Source organism: Archocentrus centrarchus, chromosome 15 (genome assembly GCF_007364275.1).
Source record: "Archocentrus centrarchus isolate MPI-CPG fArcCen1 chromosome 15, fArcCen1, whole genome shotgun sequence".
NCBI classification, from domain to species: Eukaryota; Metazoa; Chordata; class Actinopteri; order Cichliformes; family Cichlidae; genus Archocentrus; species Archocentrus centrarchus.
Window position 1 is genome coordinate 4,211,019 of NC_044360.1, and position 24,836 is coordinate 4,235,854.

Below are 24,836 nucleotides of genomic sequence, written 5' to 3' on the forward strand. Positions count from 1 at the left end.
TGTCACCTTTCACTGTACATGAAGGTCTGGCCCTGGGTGCCACGTTGTTTGTTCTCTAATCCCTTGCAGCCACACCACCAGGACAAATCCCTGCACATTTATTGTACTTAGCAAACAAAGAGGCTGTGAATTATGAGCATTCACCCAGTAGCACAGCATGGAACCAGTGAATGTTTCCACTGCTGCAGAGCTATGAGTCGTGGAAACAAACACACCTGTCAAGTGCTCCCAGTTTCCCCTCGCTGACCCCCAGATGACTGGATGAAGTGTGGTAATACGTTCTGTCAGACTGGAGTAAAATTGCCAGTGACAAACACTGCTGGGAAAACAGAATGTCATTATATTTAAAACAGCTCTAACAAGGACAGTTAAATACTACAACAATAGCAAGGCTCAAGGCAAGGACAATGGCATGTTCATATCAGTGACGTGGGCAGACAAAAACATGTATTCTACCAGTGGAGTTTGAAGACAAGCTGAATGTTAGTGTTGCCTCATACATTTACAGTTTTTCTTATCAATCAATATCAATCATGGCACAGAAATCAATATTCCCCCCCAACAAGTACAACCTGAACAGAGAAAAACAGGAAAGGTAGTTTCAAATTTTGATTATTTACCTGAAGAAGGCTCGCTGTGATATGAATTTTTGTGCTGCACATTGTGTGAATTTAAAAGTCATCCAAAGGCCACTGAAGGCCATTAAATGACTACACTTCACTCCAAAGACAAAATAAAGGACAGATGGCAGAGGGGAGAGGAGATACCGGAAAACAAGAGCGATGGGAGCCACAAGAGAGAAGTCTAGAGATGGATGATTATGATGGGGGAAGAGGAAGGGAGGAAATGATTGGAGAGCTGCGTGGATAAAGACATGAAAGAGGAGCGCAGAGCGAGAGGCAGGAAAGAAAAGCAGGAAAAGGAGGTTCAGAGGAGTTACAGACCGAGAGAGAAGGAGATGAAAGAAAACGACAAGAAGAGAAACTGAACAAGTGGTGCATGGGGGAGAGCAGAGGTGGATGAGGTCAGGATTCGACCCTGTGGTGTCCCACGGTAATTGAAATTAGACAGTGGGGGTGGTGGGTAGGGTGGCAGCGAGACTGGAGGAAACAGGCGACATGATAATCAATTTGAGGCTGAATCGGAAACATGAGCCACTGGGGGGGGCCTCGTTCCCCCCACCAGGCCTCCAGATGGCCCCGGCCCCAACCCTGTGCGGGCCCTGTCATAGCACGCAGTGTGTTTGTGTGTGTGTCTCTGTTTTGGAGAGACAATGCCATCTGCCAGGAGTGCAAAGGGAGTTCATTAGATGTATTTGCTGACACCAGGGGCGCAGTAGGCAGAATACTGTAAGCATGCTTTTGTGCGTGCTTGTGAGGGGGAAGGGGGCAGATTCAGACTCAGTGACGCAGGAATATAGGCATGTGATACACACACACACACACACACAAACTCACAAGCATACATTCCCAATGCATGTGATACACACACACACACACACACAAACTCACAAGCATACATTCCCACCTTGCAATGGTACTAACTGCTCCTCAGGGTAAAGCTATTTGTTAGAGGAGCCAATCAAACATCACGCTGACAAAGGTCCAAACTTCCAAAGTAACTTCAAGCTATTCAGAGTCGTCACCTTCTTTATGGAGTAGATAAATTTAAGCCTCTCAAACCCAGAGCACATCAGGTGCATTCAGATTTTGCTAAGAAGTATTTAGATGATGACATACTGCAGTGCAACTTGAAATTGCCTGTCAACAAACAATTAAACACGGTTTAACAGATTTCAAACAAAGCCTGATTTTGCAAGTGCATGACCTATTTCTTGGCTCCGACGAATTCACAAACTCATCTGAGGGAATAGTTAGGCAGGAATTTGACGCTGTCTGAACAGGTGCCATATTTTTAACGGTCTGAAAATCAGACAATTGATGGCAGAGCAGTGAGTATAGTGTTCATCCAGTGAGGGAGAAGAAGAGTCCACGGGACTGTCAATCATGTGCTGTTATAGCGTTTGTTAAACTGATGGAGGCTCAGATGAAAGATGTTGTCAGAGAAAAAGTAATATATGTGATGCAAAGCAAGAAGAATTCAGAGGGAAAGGGTTCAGTCAGCTGTTTGTATGTGTGTGTGTGTATATATATAATATATATATAGTGCATGAATAATTCTAATACTTTTGAAGGTAAATGCTAAAAAAAAAAAAAAAAAAGATTGAGGCACTCAGCCAGAGTAAGGATCCAAAGTATATTAAAAGGCTTTATTAAGGAAGGCATAATAGTTTAAAATGCTAGCTGGCTTCAACCTCAAAGGGTCTTCAAAAGTCTTGATATGTACTAATCCTACAGCACAAGCTCAAGCTGTATAATTTCAACATTTCCCCCCCCCCCCTTTTTTTTTTTAATTTTTACTGCTTTTCCTTTATGAAACATTAATAACGCTGACATTTTGGCCAGTACACTTTGAAAATGACTTAATCTAATTAGAGAACAAGTGATTCTTTTTATATTTAATTTTAGTTTTGTGTCAGTTAAGATCGAGCCTCCTGAACTCTTTGAATCTTTTTTTTTTCAGTTATATCAGCGTGTGCTAACAGAGTCCAGCATAAACACATGAAGAGTAAAAGACAGGACGTGGGACAGATACGGGTTTGACAGCTGGGAGTCAGACAGTTGATCTGAGCAGCTGAAAGGAGAAACAATGTATCAGGTTCACGTGTCTGAGTGTCAGACATGTTAAATTGGACTAGAAGTTGAGGTGCGACGGGGGGGGCGGTTAAAAGCAGAGACGAGGATGTGATGTAAACATGAAGCAGGAGTGATGGTGTCTGAAGGGTCTTGGATTGATGGAGACCTCTTTGCAGACATATTAATGTGGGATACACATTATATTAAAAAAAACTGAAAACCAATCTGGATGAAGGTGAAGTGTTATAATGGATCGAGCACCTGTGAGCCCAGGATTTAATTTCTATTAAGCATCTGTGTAAATATAAATTAACTGTGTGATGCTGATGGATTGTTCAGGCAAAGATGTTGAACATACTAAACAAACTGTGGGTGAAATAAGGTGTTTAAAGCTCTCACTTTGGGCATTTGGGTGTCTAAAAATACAGTTTCTAAATTGCTTTTTTTTCTTATTATTGAGATTTTGAGACTTTTTTTTGCGTAAATTCTAGTCAGAGTGAGAAAGCTCTTATTTCTCATGACTGAGGTGCTTCAAGAAGAGGCTCAAATAGATATGCTATCTCTAATCTTCCATCTAAACTTCACAGGACAATTCTCAGTATCTCAAAAAACTACAAGGAAAACCTGCAAGTGACAATGTCGTCTTTCCCGTTACTGCAAGTCATAATATCCTTAGGATCCTTAGATCACCCCCCATGTTGTGAAAACACAACATATCACTGTTCACAGTTTGACATTTATGCATATATTCATTTAAGCTAAACTTAAAGTAAAGTTATCATTGAAATAATTTAAACTCGATTTCAATATAAGATGTTCAAAAGCGTGAAAAACAAGAAAAGAACTTGTATACAGTGTAATACTTTATTTACACATTTGTATATGTGTAATTATTGTGTACTGGCATAGATATAATAAGATATAATGTAACCCAGACAGGGCTCTTTTATTTTGAATGCACGACTCCCAAACGAGCCTATAAACTGACAGAGGGAGGTGTGCACCAGAGGAAGCAGGTCAAACAGGGAGGGGAGGAAGTCATGTGACAGGAAGAGGTGCTTGTTTTTTGTTTTGTTTTTTAATGATTGAAGGAAAAGGTGAAAGTAAGGTGAAGGCATGAAAGCAAAGTAGTAGTACAAACTGCCAATGAGTGAGTCAGCATTGGTTTTCCACTGAGGCAGCTGGAGGTTTGGGGGAAGCATTCATCTCGAGGATCTCCTCCTCTGTAGTAAAGCAAACAGCACCATGTCGCCAATTAATACCTCGCCGGACTATCGGCTCACATTCCCTCATTTCTTTGGGTCCCTTTTATCTTCCTCCCGCTTTCCTCTCCTCCCTCGCCTTGATGTGTTGAATCTCATTAACACAGTTTGCTCAGGACAACACCACCACACTCCATCAGCCGGTAGGTTTGTCGACTTGATAACAGACCCCGCATCTGTATGTTTGTCACGCTGGGCTTCACCCATTTTAATTGATGCTCGTTAAAGAGAAAAAAAAAAATGCTGTTTTGTTCCATTTTTTTTTTTTAAACTCAAAAATCATTTGGGGGGGGGGGGGTATAAAATGCTAATTAATGGTGGATCGAGGACAACCCTGGCAATTAGTGCAGGCTGACAGACGGCACTGGAGACTGTGACAAGTACTGAAGCTCTACTGTACGCGCACGCAGAAGCACGCCTGTTAGCCCGCAGGGCCGCGGAGATGAAGGCGACTGTTTGATACAGGCTAAACAGAAAGTGAGCTTCCAAATGGGGTCTTCTGTACAGTTAGCATAAACATGTGCACGCACACTCTCCCAAAGACAGAAACACAAACACTGATATCGGCTGACACGCGTACACAGATGAAGAGCTGCTTCTTCTGTTGTCTCTGTTTACTTTGTTACTTCTCTTGTTTGAAAGACCAGCAGATATTCTTTGCTTTTGTAATGATCAGTACTGTTGGTGTAATCTTTGTGTGCTCTGTAGAGCTCGCTTGATGCTGTATGTTTTGGTCTAACACATTCATTAACAGTGAAATAAGATCTGATCTGATTCCAGCCCACAGAGGTAAACTCAGGTGATCTTAGTGCTGATGGCTCAGCTGACACCCTTCTGTGCATCCAGTTGGAAACTATATGACAGGACACTTTGTTTAAGCTGCTTTAGCCTTCCTGCCTGTGGTTGCTGCTCATCTGCAGAGGTGACCCACCTCCATCACATCTCGCCTTCATGCAGTTTCTGACTCACTCAGTCTGTCTGTTGTCAGTGATTCCTGGAATTCCTGCTGCTGCCGCTCTCTTCATGTACACCCATGAAAGGGCAGAGAGGTCTCAGAACAGACTCGGGAAAAAATGAGCGTCTTAAACAAGTGGTCAAAGCGGGAAACTATCCCTCATTTGTTTAGTTTAATTGGCATAAAAGGCCGTGCTTGGACCAGATTGTCTCTTTATTTCATTCAGATTAAGCTACAAGCTGTTTTCAGTGAGATTTCACTTTTTGCCTAATCTAATGATCTCTGGGTTGCTTTGCATTAGCATCACAATCTTGATGACATTTGCACGATTCTAACCCTTCCTTCTTTTCCCCACCTTGTTCTCACCTTCTCATCTCCCCCATCATCTTCATGTCATTAGGTGAGCCTGCGGTGGCCAGGGAGAACAACTGTCTCAACGCTGCTAAGGCTTGCAACCTTAATGACACGTGTAAGAAGTATCGCTCGGCCTACATTAGCCCCTGCACCAGTCGCGTCTCCACAGCTGAAGTCTGCAACAAGAGGAAGTGCCACAAGGCCCTGCGGCAGTTCTTTGACAAGGCAAGGCACTTCTGACACAAGCTTATCAAAAAAACAAAAACAGGGGAAAAAAAGAACACACACAGGAGGTTTTCCAAATGACTGATATCTAATAAAAGCTGAATGTCCACCACAAAGGACCTGCTTCAAAAGAAAGAAGGATTTTGAAGTGCATAAGTTTGAGGGGTTGTCAAACTCACAATAAATAATCATGTGGGTCTTTTTGTTCAGGGTATGCTTTTCCAGTGCCAAGCTTTGACATTGATTCAGTCATCAAACACAAAAGATGTTTTTGCTGTCTGTTCCATATTGTAAAAAATGATGTGAAGCACTGTAATTACAACCCGGCTCCTGTGATGCCCCTTTTGAATAACTTTACTTGGCACGGCTTCTGCTAAGCAACAATATGAATACATAGAAATGTACAAAGAATGCGTGACATTGTTAATCTTTGTGTGATGTATAATTTTGTTTTATTTGTCATAATAGAGACGTCTTTGCGTAAAGAGCCCGGAGCGTTAGGCTTTCTTTGTGTTGGAGATTAAAGTAGTATTACATTCTGCTGTTTTGGTCTGATTGTCATTTGTTGCATCGAAATTTTCTTTCAACTTGAATGTCGGAATTTATCGACGCTGTGTTGAAGCAGGAAGTTAAACAGGCTTAATAATCTATAAAATTCTCTGAGTTGTTTCATACATTTTTAACATTTGCGGTAAGTTTTTGTTCATTTTATCCTGTCACGAATGGGTTGGTATAAATTTGATTTAACTGTCTCAGTTCTCCAGCTCACTGCAGATGAACTGCATTAAGGTGAGTTCGTGTGCGTTCATATTGAAGAAACTTAGAAGGAGCAGCAAAAAACACAACGGTGTGTTAAAAAGAAATGAATGTGTCTAAAAGTACAGAAAGTGCAACATGTGGCCCAAAATGAGACCAAAATGGGAGTAAAATTGAGGGTCTGCCAGATGAACCGACTTCTACCCTTAATGTTGTGATTTCTTTTGCCGCACAGGTTCCTCCAAAGCACAGCTATGGCATGCTGTTCTGCTCATGCCCGGCCAGCGACCAGACGGCGTGCTCTGAAAGGAGACGCCAAACCATCGTTCCCGTCTGCTCGTACGAAGAGAAACAGAAACCCAACTGTTTGGAGCTGCAGGGCTCCTGCAAGACCAACTACATCTGCAAGTGAGAAGCCATTTTTATGCCAGCATGGTCAATAGTTAAGGGATGTGAACCAGTGATGTCATAGTTCATGGCTGAGATAAACCTCCCTCAGGGTGGTGCCAAAGTTGACTGTGTTTTTATTAAGTCAGACTTATAATGGGCATTTTTGCTTGTCAGATGGATTAAAATAGAGTTTAATAATGCAGAGATTTCTGTTAGAAAGGTTAGCACAGACACAGATTTCACACAGCTCAGCTTGAATGCTTATTGAACATATTGAGGGAAATTGTCCTCACAGTAATGCTGGCAGCATTAGAAGCTATGTGGTCATGGTTAAAGGTATTTTTGGGGGGGCTGGCGTTAGATGTGTTTCAAAAATGCAGGAAAAGTAGGAAAAGTGTTTTGTGGTCAACTTTTGCCCCGAGTGTAGTCCATGATCTGGTAGTGTCCTACGCTGGCCAGTCAAAACCATAGGCTGATGGAGCTTTTAAAGGTTGACCCTTCTGTTTGGTGAGCGCTGACCACATGTACAGGCCTGAAAAAAGATCCATCTCAGTGGAGCTTTTAGGAGTACTGTGACCTCTGTCTAATGATCTTGCTTGGTGTTTTGGCTCTCACAGGGTCAGCCCGGCTGCAGGTACACAGCGCACTGACAGGCTGTCTTTACTTATTTGGAGACTTGACGTTAGAGGGGGTTCATGAAAGTCTAGGTGAAATTTCAACTTCAGAAATTAAAGATTGCACCTTTTGTAACATGTGTTTCCTGGATTCCATAACATATATAATCTATGCCAATATTTTGTACAATTTTTTTCTGCACGATGACGAACCGTAAATTTCAGAAAGCATTCAAATTCATATTAGAAGCAGAATACAGTGTGTATTGGGATTTCCAATACACACTGTATTCTGCTTCTAATATGAATACAGTGTGTATTGGGATTTCCAAACTTCCCATAATTAGAAGAAACAAAACCTTCAGAGTACAATGTAACTAAATTAAGAACTCTTAGAGCACTTAGACATTTACAGAAACTGGTTTTCTGCCAATATGCGCTGACCTCAGCTTTAATCTAAACTCCTGCACCTTAAACCTCATTCTTTACAGTGTGCAGACAAACTTTCTATCTGCAAATGTGAGGCGAGTCCCCACTTTGTGATATTGTCAAGTATGGCTGTTTGGCAGGCAGGATTTGGACCCAAATGCAGACCACATGAGACAGGAAATAAACTCAAAGACAACTTTAATGCTGCACTCAAACAAAATACAAAACAGTGGGTGGCCAGGAACAAGCAATACAAAACTAGGGAAACAAAAGCAGGAAGACACACAACCATGGAGGATGAGGGGAGGACACGACAAAGAACTGAGACAAAACTGAGGGAATAAACACACAAGGTGATGAGGGGCAAACATGAGACACCTGGGAGGGCAGCTGAACCTAACTGAGAAAATGAATCAAGGGATGTAACACTTAATGCAAAGCACAAAACATGGGAACAGGAATGTGGACTTGACAGAGTCCACAGGAGGGCAGGGAAAAACTAACTATGATTACAAATTACATAAGCTAGATTAAATAAATTAAATAACCTGGAGTACAAAACTCAAAATGGGCAGAACTAAGAATGAACTAAGCAGAAAGATATAAAGGTGCAAATCTAAACCAAACTAAGAGACAACCTGAAGATATTTAACAAATATTTAACAGATTTGAAAGGCACACAAAACACTGGGCAAGAGACCCAGGACCATGACAAATACACACTCACACATTAGCATATACCATAAACACCTCTTTACATTGTGTAGCAGTCAGTGTAGCACCAGCAGTAATAAATTGTCTGCCCTTATGCCTCAAGTCTCAGACTCACACCCACATACTGTGCAGAAACACTGTAGGGTTCCTGCATTAAGAGTCAGAAAAGAGTGATTCAGTGATGGACATCTGACACTGCCCTCACTAGTGTGTGTGTGTGTGTGTGTGTGTGTGTGTGTGTGTGTGTGTGTGTGTGTGTGTGTGTGTGTGTGTGTGTGTGTGTGTGTGTTTATGCAGTCTCCAGAGGCTTGAGCCAGCAGTCTTGTGGGTCTCTGGGATTAAATGGAGGCATTAGGCATCATAAATGAGCTCCATTTGGACTGTGGCCTCGGGTCTCCCTCCCTCTCGCCTCACCCTCTGTCTCTACTTAATAGCAAGCAGCATGGCAGCAGTAAATTTATACTGCAAGTTTCACTTCTTCCGTCCGTCTTTCTTCCAGTGGCACACTCTTATGGAGGATCTAACCTGTCAAAATCATACTTAGATTATTCATTCAATGAATAAATTATTATACAAAGAAATTCACCATAATGCCCTATTTATGTAGATATTTAGGTATTTTTAATCTGTTTCTATATTTATTCTGTATTTGTTCATCTATTTGCAAAATTAGTAAAGAAATGTATAAAAGATAGTAGTGAATTAAATGGGTTTGAGGACATTAGTATGGTGGGATGCACAGGAAAGACAATGCATAAATAAATTTTTAAATTCTTTGATTTTTCTTTACTTTTATTAAATTTGATACATGCAAATCAAAATTGAAACATGAATTTGTCACAAATTCATTAATTGCTGCATTTATGTTGATTTCATGCTTTTAGTAACATATTTAATATATTCAGTGATTTATCTTTTTTCTTTCTTTCATTTTTGATTTTGGCAGTTTCAGTCCTCCATACTCTCGATCCATCACACATACGCTCAGGGCTTAAACAACAGGTCTCCCTGCGGCGCGGCCTCCTCCTGGTCCATTTGTCAGTTAGCACAGACAGATTAAAGCCATGCATTTCCACAAGTTCCCTCACCATATGTCAGGTGTAGTATGCTGGCTGCTGTTGACAACTCTCACTAGGCACTGCTCAGCTCAGCTCTGCAGCAGATCGGTGTGATAAGATAGATCGCACTGTGAGTGCATGCACAACCCCATCGCCAAAAAAGAAAGTGGAGACAGGAGCAAAAGAAAAACAAAAGAATTCATTGCTTTGCAAATCATTTAAACCCTGAAAATAGTGTAAAGAAAATCTTAACTGTTGAAAATGTGAAATGCTAAACACACAGCAAACCAGGTCCATCAGTTCCCAGTAAATCTAAAACTCACTCGAACTCAAGGATGAACTGGTTGGGTTTTTGGTGGTCAAATAAAGTCACAGTGATATATAGGATAAAATACTTAAATGGTGACAGTTTTTATTACAAAGATCAACTTTACTTGGGCACTGTAATGTTGTAATTCAGGAACAAAACTGCATTAAATACTGAGTTAGAGAGGATCTTTGGTATCCACCTTTTAATTCCTTCAAAGTCACTGCATGTGTTAAATGAGTTTGGACGAACACAGATCCAGATTAAAGTGGTTAATGGAGCCCAAATGACCACAAGCAGTTTTCTGGTTTTATTTCACAACTTTGCTGTTTACTCACCAACTTTATTTCTGACCAACAGTGCAGGAACACAAGCTGTGCAAATGTTTAGAACAATTTAATGATATATTTAAAAACATTTAATAGTAAAAAAAATATGTATTGCACTTGCTACTTATATGTAGATTTAAAAAATAACATCTGCTGCTTTTTGTGAAGAACTTGTGGTCTTCTGACCTTGTTGGGAAATATCTCAGCACCATTTTAACATTAGCGAGAGGATTTATGACCACAACTGCAACACCGAGATCCTTAAAGGTGTTTGAGTCTGAAGGTTTTAGCTTTGTGTCAAAGAGCCGGTATATCACACGTAATTTCACTTCAAATGGTGAATTCCTTGGGACTGCAAACACCATTTCAATTTCACAAACCACTGCACCTGTGGCAAAAGTGTAAACAAACATTTTTGAAGGCAGTAAATGAAACAGAACAGACTGGGCGGAGAGCGGCCCACAGCTTCATTCATTCCAGGATATAAACCAGCCGCAGCACAAAGGGTCATCTTACTCGACTGAAGTCAGCCATTAAGAAGGCTAATTGAATTGAGACAAATGACTTCCAGCGGACACTAATTTCAACCGGGCATTTTGCTGCACATTTACAGCCACGCCGGCCATCTGAGCTCATCTGCTGGAGCTATAATCACGAAATGGTTTTTGATCTGTGTGTGTTTTAGGTCACGACTTGCTGACTTCTTTGTCAACTGCCAGCCGGAGCCCCGCTCGCTGTCCGGCTGTCTGAAGGAGAACTATGCAGACTGCCTCCTCGCTTACTCGGGCCTGATTGGTGAGCTCATGTGTGCGCTTGATTGTTACTGGCCAGGCCGGACTTGGCATTTACTGCAGGTCTCTTTTGTTTCTGTTCGTCGTGGTGAGCTCGCCGAGACCGAGTGAACTCCTGAGTATGATGGGGCAGGAAACACGTGCAGTCAGACATCAGGACAGTTATTAAAATGCAACATAGCTTTCTTTGAATCCGACTCATGTTGTAACCACAGTCTCACTCACAATGTGGTCCTCTCAAGTCACCAAACCTGACCACGCATACACACTGTCCACACAGCGCCAATTCATTCTGCCTACTGCAAAACAAAATGGCCTGTTCTGGACTGCAGCCAGCACAAGGGAACAATCCATTGGGGGAGTGAGAAATCACTGACTGAAGCTATTTACTTTCACTCGCAGAGAGGAAGCCTATTCTTCACTCCACCTTCTCTGCATTCTGCTTCCTGGAGAAACTCCACCACACTGCGTTTCTCTCGTACAAAACAGAAATAACTGCTAAACGCTCATCATTAATACAGCACGATGATAAAACCTGACTTTTTAAAGGTTTAAAATGTTTTATTTTTTTTCTCTTTGGTAGTCAGCGTTCTCATTTGTGGTTCAGCAGTTTACAATAAAGCCTTGTTTATGGATCACATTTCGCACTAAAAGACAGATGGATGTGTGAGTGACTCATTCTGTCCTCCTACTCCAGGTACTGTCATGACTCCCAACTACCTGCGCTCAACCAAAATCAGCGTCTCTCCCTACTGCGACTGCAGCAACAGCGGCAACAGCAAGGATGAGTGTGACACCTTCACTGAGTTTTTCACGGAGAACACCTGCCTCCGTAAGTTTTGCCTGTGCGCCGGTACGCCCTGACCGGCTGTTATCTATTGGATTTTATTTTCGACTGTGGCTCAGTCGCAGTTTTATGCTTTTTCTGTTTTCACCTGCTCTGCTGGTCGTTTTCTTGTTGTGCACTTTTATCCCTTCTTTGCTTTCCAGCGTCTCCTTCTTACCAAATATATCCCATTGCCACGTTTGCATTGTTATCCAGCAGCATCATAGAAAAGCCAGTCATATTGCACCACAGTGTCTCAGTGTGTAACAGAACTCCTGCTCCAGATCTCTGACAGAAAGAGGCTTTTCCGTGTAAACCCGCTTATGCAATGACTTTAATTAACAAACCTACTCAAAGTCGAACACACACCCATACACACACACACACACACACACACTCACTCTCTCTCTGTCTGCTCAACATACACACAAGTGGAAACGCACCCGTTTCTAGCAAAGATTAAAGAGCTGCAGGCCATTCCAGCGGGTCTGTGCAGATACAAGCCAGACTCATCACGAGTTCCTCTGTAACCTAAACTGGTTCCGCTCCTCCTGTTTTGATAGTACACTCAGCTGCTGCTGTCCTCCACAACACAGTTTAAGTGTAATGTGACTCTTAATTGATTCCTCTACGGAGGTCAGGAGACAGGGTCAGCTGGAAGACTATCTCCCTCAAGGGCACCCGCGCTGGATGACGGTACGTGCTCACCGAGCAGCTGAAAAATTACGCCAGTGTGGAACTGCCAAAGAGTGCAGTTCCTGGGAGAGCCATTTGAGGTTTGCGCTAAAAGTGAATAGATTTCCTAAGATTCCAGTGTTTAAATGCCCAGCTTAGCATTATTAAAAAGCTAATAATAGATAAATAGCTTTGGTCTCACGGTGAATAGATATTTTTAAAAGTCATCCCTCTGGATAAGTAACAAAATAATATATTTGATTGTCTGCTGAATTTGTACATTTGCTCACCTCCTAAGAAATGAACAATCTCTATTTTCATTTTAATGGAGAGAGACAGAATACGAACCTAAAATCCAGGTGTCAAAGAGAGGACCAGGGACCGCAGCAGACAGTGACAGTGGACAGTTTCGCTAGTCGCTGTGTTAGCCTTCCTGCTAATCAGTGTTAATTTTGTTGATGAAATATTTTCATCGTAGTTTTCTTCAACGACCCTTTTTTTTTCATGACGAAAACGAGACGATAACTAAATAAAAACTACCTAACAGGATAAAAATGATAACGAAATTAATTGACACTTTCGTCAACGAATGAAAGTGAGACAAAAAATGTTTGGCGGGGACGACATCCAATCAGAATTTATATAATTTTGTGAAAGGGCGGGACAATTTAGGAAAACATCCAATCAAACGCACAGTTGCGCAAATTTGGCCTAAACCCAGGAAGACCAAACTAGCCTGTGATTGGTCGTTACTTCCGATAGAACTAAGTTATGTAAACAATGTCAGCAGGGAGAAAGAGAAGAGCCGATGTATGGACACATTTGTCCTTTGACGTTGTGACAAACAAACGATGTGTAAACCATGTGGGGCGACTATCTCGGGTAAAAACACGACAAATCTTAAACATCTGCAAACCAGTCACCCAGATCTCCATGCAAAGGTCAGCATTTTATTGTCATGCAGGGTAAAGTGTTTTTCCCAGTTTGTGTTCAGAGAAAATCTCCACACCGCGGTGGATCAGCCTTTCCTAATCTTAGTCCTGAACACTGCCCTGTACCTTTCAGAGGGTCCTGTGGGATCAGGTGTGTGGGAAGCAGGTGAAACGCTGATGTTGATATTATTAATAATATTCCATAACTTTTAATAAATGTTTAATTTTGTGTAAGTGTGTATAATGACTAATTCAAGGGAATTGAAGAAAAAGCATTTGCATTTTACACCCTTTATATTTTAGTCGACTAAAACTAAATCTATTCAGATACTAAATTATGACTAAAATTAAATTACATTTTCGTCAAAAGACTGTGACTAAAACTAAATCAAAATTTGCTGTCAAAATTAACGCTGCTGCTAACGTTTCCGATGTCCAACTTTTGTTCCGAAGGTTGATCACGCCCCACCTGTCATGACCCTGCGCCCCAGTGGTGGGGCGCGCCCCACAGTTTGAGAACCACTGAACTAACTAAAAGACAAAAACACTGAAACAAGAAGACTTCACACTAACATGAAACCAGAAGCAGGGAAACAGTCACTTACAGCTGGGACAGACGGAGGAACTCAGAAAGTCAAATCAGAACTCCAGCAGCAAACAGCAGAAACTAAAAGCACTGCAGAAATCAAATCAAAAAGAATTTGAATCTTAATAATAAACACAAATCCCTGATGCCATATTTCATCTTTTACATTCAGTCTCTTGTGCCTGAGGATGGTTGCTGAATCCCACCCCCACTGGGGTTTAAGTACCTGGGTCTCTCCACCATTTAGTTTGAGACCTGAAGAAGCCTTTCAGATGAGAGGTGAAACATCTTCAAGAAACAAAAAAAAAAGAAGTCCAGTCGCCTTTTTTCAAGCTCCAGAGACAATTTTGTGTGAATGTTGTGTCAAATCTGACACATGTTGTCCCTGAGCTGATGCAGAAAATGTATAAAAATGTAACACATTGTGTGTTGTTCGTAACACAACTGTTTTAAGAGTGTATAGTTTTTCTTTTGTTTTTTCTGGGCAGCATTGCAAAGCTTTATAATTACACCTCATAGGCGGCCATTAGTTGGGTTTCCGGTCACAAGGTAGATACAACTGCAGTATTTACTGTCCTTTAGCTCTCTTTCTCTACCATCTCCCAGTGGGAATATCTGTCTTATCAGCTGCAGAAGGTCCTTCTGTGTTCACCAGGCTTGATCCTGAGCATGTAACGTGCAGTGTGTTTTCCTGAAAAACCCCCGTGTGAGTTGACTTTGTTCACATCTCGTTCTCATTGCTGCTGTAAAAATATTAGTTATAGCAGCTTTAGCTTGTCACAGGGTGCAAATTGATCAGAGTGATGAATTAGTTTTGTGCAGCATGGCACAGACTGAACACTAACTATTCGCAGCTGTCAAGGTGTACAGTCACCTTAATTAAAAATTCGGTATTCGATAGATGAAGCAATCAACCGTGAGACACATGTGGCAAGCAGTCAATTGGCAGGGTGTTCATGCGTGGGTGTGTGCTCTAGAAAGTGGTGTGCATTGAAGACAATGGGCTGTAGTCACAATGAGGGGAATGAGTTCCTGCTGGTTGTTCAGCTCTACATGAGCAGAGTGGGCGGTTTGATTTTCCTCTGTCAGGATGACAGTTAGCAGATGAGAAAACACCAACAAGATGCAGCCTCATTTTCACCAACTCTTCTCTCTTTCACACTCTCATTTGTCTTCTTCTCTTCTATTATCTTTTTCCCCTCCCCTCTTCTTGTTTTCTCTGCTCTGTTGTCTTTTTACCAGTCAGGGTTAACGAGGTTGCTCTGCAGTCGATAATAAGGGCTGCTGCAGTTGGTGCGCGTGTGTTTGAGCCTGTCTGCGTGCATCCAGTTAGTGTATGTGGGAGACATGAAACATATTGTAAGCCTTTGCTTCTGCAGTGCTGGCATGATTTTGTGTGTTCAAGTGTCATTGTAAGATTTGTAGGATCAAAGGGGGTTAACGTGGGTTAAAACAAGCTCTCTATATCTGCTATTTGCTTTTATTCACTGAGGGAGTTGAGTGGAGTGCAAAGGGAAGAAATAGGCCTCCTGACTTTTCATTATTAGTCTCAGTTCTCCCTCTTCCTTCACTGCTCCCTTGTTTTTCCCATTACAACCCCTTCTTTTCCTCTTGTTCTTCATCCCACTTCTTTCTGCTCATCCCAACTCTTTGTCTCCATCTCCCTCCTTTCATGCCCTCCCTCTTTCTGCTCTCATTAGGCTTGCTCAGCAGTAAGTGGAACTGACAACTCTGACGATCCTGACACACGCCGGCTACAGGGTCATGGCTAGAGAGAAACTTGAAGAAAGACAGAGAATAGACAAAAAGACAGGAGAGAGGACTTTCTGGGGGTTTTTTGTTTTGTTTTTTTGCTGTTCCTTACATTTTTTTTCCGTATGAAAAGAGAACTTATTGGCCTAAATGGCTCCAATTGTTTTTATAGGGGACATGTCAAACACATATTTGATAGGTTACTTTGGTTTGCAACTTCTCTCTTAAATTCTTATGTTGTATCAAGTGATTTTTTTTCTTTATAAATGGTAGAAGCCTTAAGAATGTCTAGCATAAATATAGCACTATGTGTAGCACATGCCTTCTCCTGCATTCCTATCCTGTAATTTTTTTATATACAGCATCTCAGTTATTGTGTGACCCAGCCCCAGGTTTGGATCCGCCGCTTTAATATTCTCAAGGAGACACTGCAGCTTTAATATATTCAAAGCTTTTCCAGCGTGATACCTCCCCATTTCCTGCATATGCAAAGGTCATGCCGTCCAACATAATTCTAGTATTACAACAATCCTCGTACATGTAAAGTGAGATAAAGTGGTAATGTAGACATCTGCGTGAGGCAAACTCATACTGCTAACACCAATATCTGCTGCAGTGGGAAGATGATATCATGTTTGTTCTAGTGCGCTTTGCTGTTTGCATTGGTGAAGGTTAAATGAATGTTTGTCCTAGTGCTTTACAAAGGTATGTTTTCTGAATGTGAAACTAAGCATAATTTTTGAAAGGGATTTGATATATTTGCCACTTAGTGCTCATAAAAAGACCTTCAGGTTAATTTAGGGATACAAAAGTTGGTTTGGGGGATGTTGCTGCTGTTTAGTTGATGGTTAATTTGACAGGATTGGTGCTGAAATGAAAAAGGAAGGAAGACAGACTAATGTATATTAGTATATTTATGTCATAATTGAAAAGAAAGTTGTTAAAATATCCAACATAAAAACATTAAAAAGCACATTTGCAGTTTTGGCCTTTGTGGATATTTATGTCCTTCATAATAGCTGTATGGTTGGTATGGTTAGCTGTTTGCTGGCATCAGTTCTGCTTATTGAGTCACTGAACTGGAACTCTCAATCATGTTTGTGGTGTTAGTAGTTTTATTAATGAAATTATCTGAGATATAATATGGTTTATATGGTTGTGGTACAGCCCACTTAAAAAGTGATTTCTTTCTTTCTTTCTTTATTTTTTGGGTGGGTGAGGGGGTGTCTTTTGGTTTTTGTCTGTTACTTAGTGCTGATTAGCAGATATGCGTGTCTGTGCATTGTAACTGTACAGTTTAGCTGCTCATCTCAGTATGGCCATCTAAAACGCTAATGTTGAGACTTTACAATATGGAGTCCAAAACCAGTTGGTGACGTCATATTGACTGCCTTGATCGTTTGTATACAGTTTATGGTTTGTGAAAGGAAAACACCTAATGCTAATATTCTGTTCTGTATGCTGCTGGGCTCGTTAGGAGAGATTATATCCATCCCACTTTAGTTGGAGTAGCTCTCAGAAATCCAGAAATGTGCCTAAATTTATTAAACTCCCCAACACGTGACTATACAGAGTTGAGACCAGACAGCAGAGCTGCAGTCTTACACGCCTCTCTGCAGGCACACTTCTCCTGTCACCCCCCCCCCCCCCCCCCCCCCCCCCCTCCCCCAAAGCCCCATCCCTATAGAGAAGGTGCCTGCTCCCAGACCAGCAAAAAACAAACCAAAAACTGTCAGAAAAACAATTTAAGCATAGAAATTCATTAAGAAAAAAATAATTTATCATCCTCATGTGCACCAAAGAGTAAAACAGTTAAATGTGGATTATTAAACATTAGGTCTCTCTCTCTAAGTCCCTGTTAGCAAATGATTTAACAATTGATCAATATATTGATTTATTCCACCTTACAGAAACCTGGTTACAGCAGGATGAATATGTTAGTTTAAATGAATCAACACCCCCGAGTCACAGTAACTGTCAGAATGCTCGAAGCACAGGTCGAGGAGGAGGAGTAGCAGCAATCTTCCATTCCAGCTTATTGATTAATCAAAGACCCAGACAAAGTTTTAATTCTTTTGAAAGCCTGACTCTTAGTCTTGTCCACCCTAACTGGAAAACTCAAAAAACTGTTTTATTTGTTATTATCTATCATCCCCCTGGTCCTTATTTAGAATTTCTATCAAATTTCTGACTTTTTATCTGATTTAGTGCTCAGTTCAGATAAAATCATTACAGTGGGTGATTTTAACATCCATGTAGATGCTGAAAATGACCGCCTCAATACTACATTCAATCTATTATTAAATTCAATTGGCTTCTCTCAAAATGTAAATGAGCCCACCCACCACTTTAATCATACTCTGGATCTTGTCCTAACATATGGCATAGAAACTGAAGACTTAACAGTATTCCCTGAAAGGCCCCTCCTGTCTGATCGTTTCTTAATAACATTATGAATTTACAATAATGGATTACACAGCAGTGGGGAATAAATTTCATTACAGTAGCTGTTTTTCTGAAAGTGCTGTAACTAAGTTTATGAATATAATTCCTCTACTATTCTACAATGTCATGTGCCAACACAGTGATGGCATTACCTTGGCCTCCAGTACCACTGTGAGGATTCTTGCAGTCATCTTTGACCAGGAATATATCCTTCAATGCACATATTAAACAAATGTATAGGACTGCTTTCTTGCATTTGCATAATATTTCTAAAAGATAGAAACATCTTGTCTGAAAGTGAAAGCTGAAAAGCTAGTTCATCCATTTATTACTTTTTCATTGGACTATTGTAACTTATTATTATCATTCAAACCTTCAGCTGATCCAAAATGCTGCAGCTAGAGTACTGACAGGAACTAGAAAGAGAGAGCAGATTTCTCCCATACTGGCTTCTCTTCATTGGCTCCCTGTTAAATCTAGAATATAATTTAAAATCCTTCTCCTCACATACAAGGTCTTGGATAATCAGGCCCCATCGTAGCTTAAAGACCTCATAGTATCTACCATATTACCCTAATAGAGCACTTCGCTCTCAGACTGCTGGCTTACTTGTGGTTCCTAGGGTATTTAAAAGTAGGATGGGAGGCAGAGCCTTCAGCTTTTAGGCCCCTCTCCTGTGGATCCAGTTCCCAGTCTGCATTCAGGAGACTGGGAACTTCAGGGGGGGTTCCCATGATGCAATAGTGAGTGTTTCTTCTTCATTCACCTCTTTTTTACTTTCTTTCTGTTTCTAAAACACTTTGCATTTAATCATTAGTTATTATTCATCTCTGGCTCTCTTCCACAGAGTTTTTTTTTGTCCTGTCTCCCTCCCCTCACCCCCAAGCAGCTGTGGCAGATATCTGCCCCTCCCTGAACCTGGTTCTTCCTGTAAAAAGAGACTTCATCCTTCCCACTGTTACCAAGTGCTTGCTCATAGGGTTCGTCGGATTGTTGGGGATTTTCTCTGTATTATTGCACGGTCTTATAATATAAAGCACCTTGAGGCAACTGTTGTTGTGATTTGGCACTATATAAATAAAATTGAATTGAACTGAGTAAATAGTAGCAGAGCTTCCATTTACTCTGCATCAGATGTGTTGAGGAAAGCCAAAGGCTCAGTGTCTTTGGGCTTATTATGCAAATATGTTCAAGGATTGATGCTTTGCCCTCAACATAATACTTTCTCTTCTTGAAGTTTAATCTGTATGAAGTGAAGTGAAACCATAAAAAAGTGTGTGATAGTGTGTGAGTGTGCGAGGTATGAGTTTGAACTTGCCCAGTGTCACCTTGGTGAAAAATATGTTCATGTTGGCTGGTGTGTTGATGACATTTTCAGTCATAATGAAAGCTATTATTACATTTGGGTACAGAAGCTTTTAGTTTTCATTCAAGATAATGAGATCAAATTGCGATTAACTGCTATTTTGCAAATGCTGGTAAGCAAACAGCTCTGACGCTTAAAGTATGCTGGTTTACAAAGTAAAAATAAGAATGGTGCATAACTGGATTTGCATTTATAATGTTTTAGAGAAGATTGGTTTGTAATTGTTTTGTAATTTTGGTTGTTGGTTAATTTTGAGGCTGGGAACTGTTATCCCCATCCCCAACTCACTAGATTGGCTTTGCATGATTCACACATCTATATCGTCATTATCCTCCTGTCCTGCTCCTTTATGCAGTCACTCAGTTTATCTACTGTCTGAAAAAGCTGTTCTAACTCTCTTTCCCCACTTTCTTCTGATTTTGAAATTACCATTTTAGGAATATTTGCTTTATTTATATCTTACAGAGCCAAGATAGGAAAAAAAAAATAAAGAGTCTGAAAAGTTTTTATTAGAGAAACTCGAATCCTGAGCATTTGGCTCGTGGGCATTAATGTGCTGACCTCATTATTTAAAACTTTGGCCACAATTAATATGAGCATCCACTGTTATATATATATTTTGAGCAGCATATATACTGTTTAAAATTTAAGGAACTTTTTAATCAGCATCAAGTCAATTAAACTTCTGGGATATTGATCTGGTGAGTTAAGGAGCAGAGGGGGGTGTTAATGAGTTTCAGCTGCTTTGGTGTTAATGAAATTAACAACAGGTGCACTAGAGGGACAACAATGAGACAATTCCCGAAACAGGAATGGTTTTACAGGTGGAGGACACGGACATTTTTTCCTCCTCATCTTTTCTGGCTGCTGTTTAACTAGTTTTGCGTTTGGCTAGGGTCACTGCTGGTAGCATGAGGCCATACCTGGACCCTACAGAGGCTGCACAGGTAGTCTCATGATGGCACATCAATATGTGCCATTTAGAACACCTTACCCAGTCCACATCAGTGCAGATATCCAGCATGAATTTTTTTTTTCCCATTGAAATCTAATGTGTTTCCAAAGTGTTCCTTTAATCTTTTGAGCAGTATACATGTGTGGCTGTGTGCGTCAGAAGCTAAAGAAAAGTGTAACCATATTTCTATAACAGCATACTGAATTATTAGTTTAAGACTTCACCTTGAGTGGAAATGTCAGACAGGCGCTAGACAAAAACAGGCTCCAAAATATTATATGTCTAAAAATGAGGACCACAGTGAGCGCACGTGCACGTCTGATGTCCTGTGGCTTAATTTGACATCTAAACTGTTTTTCACGCATGCTCACTGTGCTGTGAGTGTGTGCTGTAATTAGGCCTTAGGTGAGGAGACAGACAGAAGAGACAGAAAAGGGCCCATCAACACCTCCAATATCCCCATCAGCCTTCTGCTGTCTCAACACAAAGCTACCAGCTACACAATCGCACACGCACACACACCGGCGAAAAATTAAATATTCACATGCTTGAGCAAAGCAGGGCTGCAGGATATTGACAAAAATGACTTGTTTTGTGCTGAATATTGCATCTCCAAAATGAATGCAAGCCAATTTCTTCAGCTACCGCAGCTCTTGTGAAATGTTAAACAAATATGTGGAGGGAATAATATTTTGCATTGTCACTGCCAAAATGAAAGGTACACAAAAAAGACATGTCTGTTGCTGTAGCTAATAATAAATAAAACACAATCATATGCTTGTCTTTTTTCACTCGTTATAGCTGATTACTACAGTCATTTTCCTGTAGTAATTTGTAACTCACACCACAATACTGATCTTTACAGCAAAGCCCTACAGAATAACTATAAATAAATACGGTGTTTATCCATCTGTCTGCGTGTATCAGAGATCTTTCAGGAAGTCTGGATTGTCCCCTTACCAGAGGTCACTTCAGGAAGGCAGATCAAGTGAAGAAGCCTTTGGGTTTACTCAGTTCAAGATTACTAGTCACATTTATTAAATCTGCAGACTGGAACTAACTCAAAGGTTCTTTCTGGGTCATGGGGGGTTCAACTGAAAATCAGTTTCTCAGGAGGAAGGAACAGAAAGACAAGAGGAGCGGAAGATGGTGATTTGTTCAGTGGCTTCAAACAAACTGTGATTAAATCTGTCCCAATACAAATCACTTAACTGCCACCAATTTTTTTTTTACATGGATTATTCAGATGGGGACTAAATGTACTGTCAAAAAACATCGGATTACATAAAATTCCATACACTATCCTGAAGTTACGACTCCAAGCAATCCAGAGGTTTCTAATAGCTGGAGCCAGAGGTTTAGAGGATACCGTGGGTGCTTACCACCCTCTGAGATGCTAAGCACACTCCAAGGATGCCCTGGTTCCTCTTGCCTAAGAAAACAAGTAGATTTGGGTCAGAGGGAAGCAGGGGATACCGTCACGCTGTGTACAGAAAAGACTGTAAGGACAGGTCTCTCAGATCCACCATCAATCATCCTTCACAGTTTTCACAACTGGATTTTGCCAGCACAGCTGCTCATACTCCTTTGTCCCTGCAAGGGAACAACAGGGCTGAAGGATGCCGCACTACAAAGGCCTGGAGCTGAGTCGGCATATTTACAGGTCTCCAGGCCCAGACCGGTTCACCTGGTTTTTAGATCCCCCTTTAAACTGGTTATGGATGTCTCTCCATATCCTCTTTAATGTAGTGTGTGTTTTATGACCTACTGTTTCTTCAAAGGCTTCATTTTCTCCAGAAGCAAAAGGAGAAGACGCAGACTGGTGCCGGATACACAGCGTCTGGCTCATGAGTGTACACCTTTTTATACAATGGATGGCTGCCATGTTCCCTTAATCATGCATAGATGTGAATACATGTTGCTCTATACCGTGAGTCCCATAATTAGAAAATCTATTTATTTATATAAACAAGCTCTATCCACCCACCCCTCACCCTTTTTTTAACGTTCCTCAGTGTGATGAAGTATCCGTATCAGTGTGGAGCAGCACAAACAGACCAAACAACGCTGTAGCACAGGAGTGCCCTAGTGCTTATAGCTTAATGGTAATATGGACTGACTTTTGTGTCTTTATTATGCAATAAGAAATAGGTTTTTTTTTTTGTTTTTGTTTTTTAAACAAAAGTGTCTCCCTAAGGACAAACTGGGATAAATCTGAATGGGGGGAAATGAAGAAAAGCCTGACGGGTTTCTGTGTTAATAAAACATTTTTTTTATTTTAACAAGAAAAACACAATTGCAGCACTTTTGTTTGTTTTTGTTTTTTTTTCTTAGCTGATATCTGCAACGCTGCATTTCTGCAGTGCTGCTCTACGTGTACAGCCACAGATCATATTCATAATTTACACTACTATTTACATCAGTTTGTCTTACAACTGTGTTTTTAATATTTGACTCAGCATTTTATCTAAGAAAACTGTGGAAACCAACAGGCGACATGAATATACCGAACGCTGTTCGTCATACAGACATAATCACGCGTCTTTGCACATGTAAGTATGAATATGTTAGTGGGGTCAAAGAGCAGTTATGCAGATCAGCTCTTCCTGCCTTTATCACCGTTTTCAGGGTCATGATTCACTGTTGGAAGGAAGAACATCATTACGTTCAAGCAGCAGCTCTGTAAAGCTCAGCTTCCCTCTGATGTGTGTGTGTGTGTGTGTGTGTGTGTGTGTGTGTGTGTGTGTGTGTGTGTGTGTGTGTGTGTGTGTGTGTGTGTGTGTGTGTGTGTGTGTGTTTTACATCAAAGCCATAGAAGGCTATTAATAGGGCTGCTAATGGACTCTAATGGTAAATAGCCACATCAGCACTCAGGTTTTTGATGGTGTGGTGAATTTATAATGGAGGGAAGTGATAACAAAACTTAAGTACCTACTAACTGTCCTATAATTGTGGTTTGGGCTGGTGCAATATACAGTTTTACTTTTAACATGGGCACGATCGTGCATTTGATTCATGGAAGAACTCAGCTTAGTGTTAAACTGACCTGCTCAGACTTGGATTTCATCTCTTTTCTTCCCTCTGCAGGTAATGCCATCCAGGCCTTCGGGAACGGGACCGATGTCGGGGTGTGGCAGCCGATGTTCCCCGTCCAGACCACCACCTCCATCACCACCCCCTACCAAAGAAACCGCGAACGCAACCCCAACACCATCGACAACCACATTAACACAGACCCTGGAATCTACCACTTCTGTGGCAGCCTACAGGTGGGTCTCTCTCACACACACACACACACACACACACACACACACACACACACACACACACACATACACACACACAGGTGAGATTGTGAGGTTGTCCTTTGTTCCACATATCCAGCCAATCTCCAACATTTTTATTGGATCTAGTTTTTGAAAAATCAACACTCCAGGACCGACACTTTTTTCAAGTCTGGCTTTTATCCGGTGGCTTTGAAGAAAAGCAGGGAAGGCTGTCATCATCTTTTGCTTCCAACACTACCCCACGAAATCGAAAAACACCACAACGTCAGACGGTGTGGAGTTTTCAGGGCAATTTGGTGGAGGCTATCACAAAGAAAATTAGATACAGTTTCAAAAAAAGGATTGTTAAGAGAAGTTGGTGGACATTTTTCCTTTTTTTTTTCCAGAGGTATTTCTGCATTAGGCACAGGGATAATATGACACCGTACGTCGAGTTTACATATATCAAAGTTTCAGACAGAAGTTTCAGGTGCGAGATAGTTTTAATTTGTAAAAGAGAGTATTTTTTTCTAAAGGTTTCAAGGTTTCTATTTTTTTTAATCTGAACTAATGATTTTACTGTCTGTCTGCCAGTCTGCATTTCTTTAGTGGATTTCATTTCTCGGTCTCTTTCAGTCTCTTTATTTAAAACTTTGGTTGTCTAAATAAAGGGGTTTTTTTTTCCCGGCATACAGCCTTTAGAAGTAAAACATTATCAGCCATTTAAAAAAATAATCCAACTCAGATTTTAAAGAAAGAAATTGTTTGCTTTACGATATAAATAAGATTTATATAACCTTGGTTTATATTTTTCTCCTCCGTATGATCCTCACCTACAGTTTGAAAGTGTAATCTCTGAAGCTCTCCCTAACATTTAACTTGCTTATTGCCAGGCTGCTGTTAAAAAGAGGCTGATGGAGATCAAAACAGTGGGCTTAGATTATATCAAGTGGACAGGATGGGATGGGATTATTTGTGTTGACCCTTATGTAGATTTGCGGGTGTGTCAGTGTATCCACTGACTCGATGACATGTAAACCATTACCTGCGTATTCTCTAATGTGCTGTGTACAGTTCTGAAACTGTCAGTGTCCCATTTGGAGCAGCTACTTCTGCACTACAGTGAGGTCAGTCCTGAGCACTTGTGATGGGT

General features: G+C 40.9%; 1 protein-coding gene across 2 annotated transcripts in view; it reads left to right on the top strand.

The window, feature by feature from the left end:
* Nucleotides 1-24,836, top strand: part of gfra1a (gdnf family receptor alpha 1a) — a 103,463-nt gene that overhangs the window by 67,158 nt on the left and 11,469 nt on the right. For both annotated transcript variants that reach the window (XM_030748337.1, XM_030748338.1), the window contains 5 exons: nt 5,314-5,492; nt 6,484-6,656; nt 10,775-10,884; nt 11,578-11,712; nt 23,505-23,686. In XM_030748337.1, the coding sequence (XP_030604197.1) occupies nt 5,314-5,492; nt 6,484-6,656; nt 10,775-10,884; nt 11,578-11,712; nt 23,505-23,686 (779 nt within the window). The remainder of the gene's footprint in view (nt 1-5,313; nt 5,493-6,483; nt 6,657-10,774; nt 10,885-11,577; nt 11,713-23,504; nt 23,687-24,836) is intronic.